The sequence below is a fragment of the Xiphophorus maculatus genome, chromosome 12 (genome assembly GCF_002775205.1).
Source record: "Xiphophorus maculatus strain JP 163 A chromosome 12, X_maculatus-5.0-male, whole genome shotgun sequence".
Classification (NCBI taxonomy): domain Eukaryota; kingdom Metazoa; phylum Chordata; class Actinopteri; order Cyprinodontiformes; family Poeciliidae; genus Xiphophorus; species Xiphophorus maculatus.
The window spans coordinates 11,282,553-11,288,741 of NC_036454.1; the positions used below are offsets into that span (position 1 = coordinate 11,282,553).

The 6,189-nt window shown below is 45.6% G+C and overlaps 1 protein-coding gene across 1 annotated transcript; it reads right to left on the reverse strand.

Moving 5' to 3' along the window:
• Nucleotides 1-401: 401 nt before the first annotated feature.
• Nucleotides 402-5,583, reverse strand: LOC102230342 (alpha-2B adrenergic receptor-like). The gene is made up of 2 exons (XM_005794868.2): nucleotides 4,603-5,583; nucleotides 402-4,422 (listed from the first exon to the last, which is right to left on the reverse strand). The coding sequence occupies exon 2, from the start codon at nucleotides 4,405-4,407 to the stop codon at nucleotides 2,836-2,838; it is 1,572 nt and encodes a 523-aa protein (XP_005794925.1). The 5' UTR covers nucleotides 4,408-4,422; nucleotides 4,603-5,583; the 3' UTR covers nucleotides 402-2,835.
• Between the last annotated feature and the right edge of the window lie 606 nt (nucleotides 5,584-6,189).

Here is a 6,189-nt window from a genome sequence, read left to right on the forward strand (position 1 = left end):
TGCTTTGAATTGCACTCGGCTTCGCCGCGTATGCAGGAGAAGCACCTCATATTTGTGAGCATATTCCAAAATGTCCTCCTGGAAATTACAATGTCGTCTCCCCCCTCCTATTTTTCCATGATGCTTCATTACATAAAAATGTATGAAATAAAAGGACCGGAGAATGACTCATGCTTTTTCAAGTTGCTTTATTTTCGAACTGGGAGGGTGTGTGTGTTGGGGGGCGGGGGGGGGGCATGACAGATGGGAGAGATAGTAGATTGTAAAGCTTAGACTGAAAATTTGGTCTAAACACAGTTGAGGAAGAGACAAAGCAGGGAGCTTCAGAAGGATGGCGATCAACTGCATCTGTGACCTTTTAAGTCATGAATTTTGACTTTTTTCAATAAACAAAGTAGGACTCTTGTCACAGGAGACTTTATTTGGTGAGTTTTGAACATCTTTGCCACACAAAATTATTAAAAACCAACATGAACATGACCTTTGTGGCTATTTTATTTTAGTCATTTCATGGAACTGAAGCAGCATTTTTTTGTAAAGGAAACCAGGGAACTGTTAAACAAGTGCACAAAGCTCCCGCTCACATCGGTTTGATTAAATCATATTTAAACCTCCCAGCAGTTCCATGTGACATGGATCGTGGCCTTAACGTCCTACAAACCATTGACATTTTCATGCTCGATTACTGTTCCAAGGAAAGTTTGACGAGGGCAGAGGTTTTCCTGCTGCAGAGTTTTAAACTTGGTAAAAATTGTCCCCTGCTGAATGTGCTTGTAACTCCGATGAACGATTGATTTCACGTCACTACGACTAGATGAAATGATGGCAAATTTTGCATTTTTGGATTCTGCACAAAATCCTCAAGAGTTCTTGTTGTTTTCAGTTAAAATAACCTGCACTCTCACCAAGCACTAACTTTGATGGCAAAAAGAAACTTTCGCTCTCGTCAAGGAACTTAAAAATTTGTACAGAATTCTCATTCTTTGTTCGGTTGGCTTCATTCTCTGCATGAAAGCGTAGTATAATTACAAATAAATAGGTTACAGACAGAAAATGCAAGGCAAATAAATCTTCAATCTGTGCGTTCCATCATATACACCAAAACAAAAAAGAAGAAGTAATACTAGGTAAATACGTCACAGAGCCAGATGTCACTGAGTCAGGCTGGTGTTCTGTAAGGCTCTTTGGTCCCTGCAGGGTGCTCACTAGAAAGCCATGCACTCAGTTCACATAAAGAGAAACACTGACTTTCAGTTTGGTAAGACTGTCTCAATGTAGAGGTCTCTTCATTGACAGCAATATGTTGCCTGAACCTGTAAATCTGGTTTCTGCTCTGATCAATATTACAGTAGATCTGCAGCATCGCAGCCAGACGAGGCACTGACTGTTTCTACAGACGGAGAAAAGAACAATAAAGTCGTCCCACATGCAGAAACACACACATACACATTCACACAGGTCAGCAGGATTAGGAAATTGGTGTGTCACTGCTGACAGCCCTTGTCCCATAGAGTTAATAATAAGCCTGTTGTGGCGTTCACAGTTAGACACATCTTCCTCTCTTGTTTTCATCACTGTCAATACCTCTGCCATCCATCCATCCTCTCTTGCCTCCCTGCAGCAGAGAGGTTTTGCTGCGGGTGACGCTGTGTCCCAGGTGCTGCTGAAGAGCCACTCAGACACATTGTTCACCATGACCCCTGTAGGTGTAATTAAGGGGAACATCATGCACCCATAATTGCATTGTTCATCCACCTTTTACAGTCGCTCTAAGTGTCTACCTGGTAAATACTAGCAGTTTTATTTCTCTGAAAATAATGCTTGGAGTTTAAATAGTATTCAACTTTTTTTTCAGTCTTCAACAGATGCAGCTCACATTAATGAGCTCTGAAGGAGGATTAAAGCAGTTCTGATGGTTACATAGATGTCCAGTTAGTTGGAAGAGGTCCTCGTGGTCCAGTCCGTTCAAAGTGACAGTCCAGTTAAACACAGGAAACAACATGTCGTAAGGCCCACACTTCAATAACCTACACACGAGTTCAAAAATGACCCACATCTCCTTTAAGTTCTTAAAAAAAGAAGAAAAAAGTAGGAGCCATTTTTGGGACTCCTGCAAAAGCCAAGAGCAAAGGTGGCTTTCCACATGAAAACTCTGTAAGTTGAGTTTGAAAGGGCGCTCTTGTTTGTGAAATCACATCTGAGATCGTTCGAAACCTTCTCTTGTTGTTGCTCTTTAAAATCAAGGAACACATGTTTGCCCTGCAGCGGGACGAATTAAGACTGCAGACGTAAGAAATCACCGCTAACCTTGTGTCCTCCTTGTGCTCTGTGCTGATAAATAAAAGGCCCCCAGGCGCACAGGAATCTAAGGCCACTTGCCTTTCTATAGCCGGTACTTACAAAACATTGTATGTACATATTATAAAAGTCTTTATTCACAATGAAAACGTGGTTCTCAGGACATTTCCTGCAACATGTAGCTCTTCGTGTGCAGTTCTGCAGCGATGTGTCCTTGAGTCGATATAATCTGGAGATAAAACGCTGCATTCGGGATCTTATCAGCAGTCCTGAAGCGCCAAGCAGTCTTATGCCTTTTCATGTCCCATTTTCAACTCATCCCCAGCTTCAATTCATGATTAAACACAGTTCAATTTGTTTGTTTGCACACTGTGGTTGAAAAAGTGTCCTTCAGTTCTAAATTTTACACTGAAATCTCCACATTTTAACATATTTTAAAACAGCCCTTTGAGTGTTTGGTAAAATGGAAATGATTGTTCTGTTTTGCCTCAGAAGAAGCTCTTTCTGTGTGCACGTTTTGTGCAGCACATTTACATCCTAAAAGAAAGTACCCTTGGTGGTTCTGCACAGAATCTTTTTAAAAGCCTTTCTGAAGTCTTTGTTGAAGATGGTGTATATGACTGGATTGAGGGAAGAGTTGCAGTAGCCAATCCAGAAGAAGAACTTAAAGAGTGGGTCGGGGATGATGCAGGTCTCCGGGCATACTGCCTGCAGAGAGTAGGAGAAGAAGAAGGGGAACCAGCACACCACAAAGACACCGATGACCACGGCCAGGACGAAGGTGAATCGTTTCTCCCGGTTGACCATTGCTTTACGTCTTGCAGCCCCCGGATTGCTCTCTGTTTTTGACTTCCTTCCTGGCACCAGGCGAGCGCCCTTCGAAGTGGCAATCATGTCACGGTAGCGCTTGACTGAGGCTGGGGAGTGGATGCCCCCCCCAGCAGGTGACCCCGGCATGCTGGCGCTCCCCCGGCCCCCTCCCTGGCTGTGCTCTGCGTCACTCTCTGTGCTCGAGCTGTCGCCATTGTTATTGTCGGCCTTTTTCCCTCTCGGCTTTTTGCCCTTCTTCACCTCCTCCTTGGTTTTGGGTGCATGCTGAGGCGCAGGGTTGGACGAGGGGGCCGAGGTGTCAGGGGGAGTTGTGACCGGAGAGACGGCTGGAGACTGGGCAGGGGGCTGCAGGAGGTTATTAGTGGTTGGATTCTGGGGACTCTGTGAGTCTCCTGGGGATGGGGAAGGGGTGACAGCAAGGGTAGGGGGTCTGGCATTTGAGGTTTTGCTTGCTGAAGGGGGAGTGCTCTCTTCATCATCCTTTCCGTTGGCTTGTATGTGTCGTGCAGGCTGACTTGGAGTTGCACAGGCGACCCCGTCCTTCCTGGGCTCCCCAGGAGGGCAGCGTGTTCTCTGTTTGGCTATTTGGTAGATTCTCACATACACCAGGATCATGATGAGGCAGGGGGCGAAGAAGGACCCTATGGTGGAGTACAAGATGTACCAGCGCTCATCATTCAGCTGGCACTGAGGTCCTCTCTCACTCGCCTCATCACTAACCTCACTCTTGTTGAGTGAGAGCAGAGGAGGGAATGAGATGATGGAAGAGATCAGCCACACCACCACGATGGCGCCTTTGATGCGTCTGGGAGTCCGCTGGCGCCCGTAAGTTACCCGGGAGATGGACAGGTAGCGGTCCAATGAGATGGCGCACAGGTGCACGATGGAGGAGGTGCAGAACAGAACGTCTAGCGCCAGGTAGATCTCACACCACAGAGATTTAAAGTACCAGTAGCCGAGCAGTTCATTGGCCAGCGAGAAGGGAATAATCAGCGTGGCCACTAAAATGTCCGCAGCAGCCAGAGACACCAGGAACAGGTTCTGCGGACCTCGTAGAGACCTGCTGGTCAGCACGGCGATGATGACCATGATGTTTCCGACGATGGTGAAGACGACCATCAGCGTTATGGCAGTGGCGAAGGCCGCCGTGGCTTCGGGGGAGTAAGGGGCGAGGGATCGGACACTCTGGTTGCAGGGCGCGGAGCCTCCGGAGCCGCTCACACTGCTGTTCCAGCCGGTCAGCAGCATGGAGCAGCCGCCCTCCACCGCTGAAGCCATGCCTAGATTATTTCTCTAAATCAGAACAAAAATATGCACGTAGAACACCGTGATTACTCACAGAGCGTCTACTTAAAGAATGTATAAAAGTGCAAGAAACTGTGCAATTGTGCGCCGTTTCTTCTTGCAGTCCAATGCGCATTTAAAACAAGACATCAGTCATCCTTTTTATAATGAATTAAAAGTCATATTTACCTCGCTTCTGTTAGTTCTCTTTCAGCGCCGTCAAATGATTGATTCTTTGCCTCCTCCTTAACATTTTCTCTAAGTCCATTTTAGGCACAAAAACCAGTCCAAGTCAATGCGTCAGAGCGCAGACAGCGGATTCTTGTCAGTTCTTGGAACTAATTTCCTCAAAAAAGATTAAAAGTAATTTTTTTTCTGATGTGGTGCGTCTGCCCTTTCGGAGTTATAAAACTACAGAAAAACTACTGACACTTCTGCTCCGCTCAATTTGTCTTTGATGATTACGTTGTGTCCCAATTACGAGGAAATTCAATTAAAATATGTATAATTCAGTTTTGTTAATTGGATCAGGGTAAATTTGGACACTTTTGCAGACCGTGCGTCCTCGTCTGGAGACGCGCACGTATCAAATAAATAATAAGAAAGAGAAAAAAAGTGAAATTTTCACGATGGCTCAATAATAAAAGCTACTTATTCTTAACTTCAAAGGACAGGCTGCGTCAGTCCCAGTGTTTCCCGTCGGTCGAGCAAAAAGGGGGGATGGAGGGGAGAAAGAGGAAAAGTAAACATTCGGCTCTCCAACCTGGCGCACGGAGCCAGATGTGCTCCTGAAGCGTTTCCTCACATTATGAAACGATCCCCTCTTTTCGGACTAAGCTCTGTGGACCTCAGGAGTTGCTTTTTTTTGGTCCTCGGTGCGACAGAAGTTCGGGAAGAGCCCTTGAATCAGCCGCTCCACTGTCGCACATCACCCGACTTCCTCGCCGAGGCGCAGCAGCATCTTCTCTTGCGAGCAGGACCTTCCGACGAAATCTAATAAGTGGGGGTGCCTCCCATCCGCCTCTTGCGCCTCTTTCAGACCCGGTGATGTCACTGTGGAGCGTCATGAGATCCTTGCTCTCTTCATCGCTGCAAACCCCCCTCACTCTCGCAGCTTAAGACATAAACCCAAGCCAACGCAGTTAGATGGGACATGGCTTGTTTCCCCTGGATGCTAAGGCGACCAGATGAGGGCTGATGCCGCCCGCATCAGAGGAAATATTAGCTGGATTTCAGAAGTTGGCCCCGCTTCATCACTCTCTTTCTGCTTAAGCATTTTTAAATATCCACCAAAGGATTTTTAAAAGACTACAAACCATAGCAGGCGGCGTCACTAAGAAGAGCATAAATTGGTTTTAAAAAATAAATCAAATTTTATATTCATTACGCACAGAGAGGTTTACAAATGAGGTCTGTTACTTTTGATCATTTTGATTATTTGATCACAGCTAAATAAAATCCTAATAATGTCATTGAATTTGAACATTACCTGCAGTAAAAACTGTCTTAAAAGAGAAATTATATGTTATGATGACCAAGATAATCACGTCACTCTCCGCTGAGGTGTAATCTAGAAAAGATCAAGAGCGTTTTGTCCATGCATTTCAATAAGAAGTTGAGTGGAGGAAAAAAGTGTGGCACACAGAGGAGCACAAGTAGAAGTCTTTAAGAATTGTGAAGCTAACGACATTCAAAAGTTTGAAAGAAATTCACAAGGCAGTTTCTAGGATTTCGATATGTCACTTCACAGCGTAGCCCTCCCCCCCTCAACTAGCC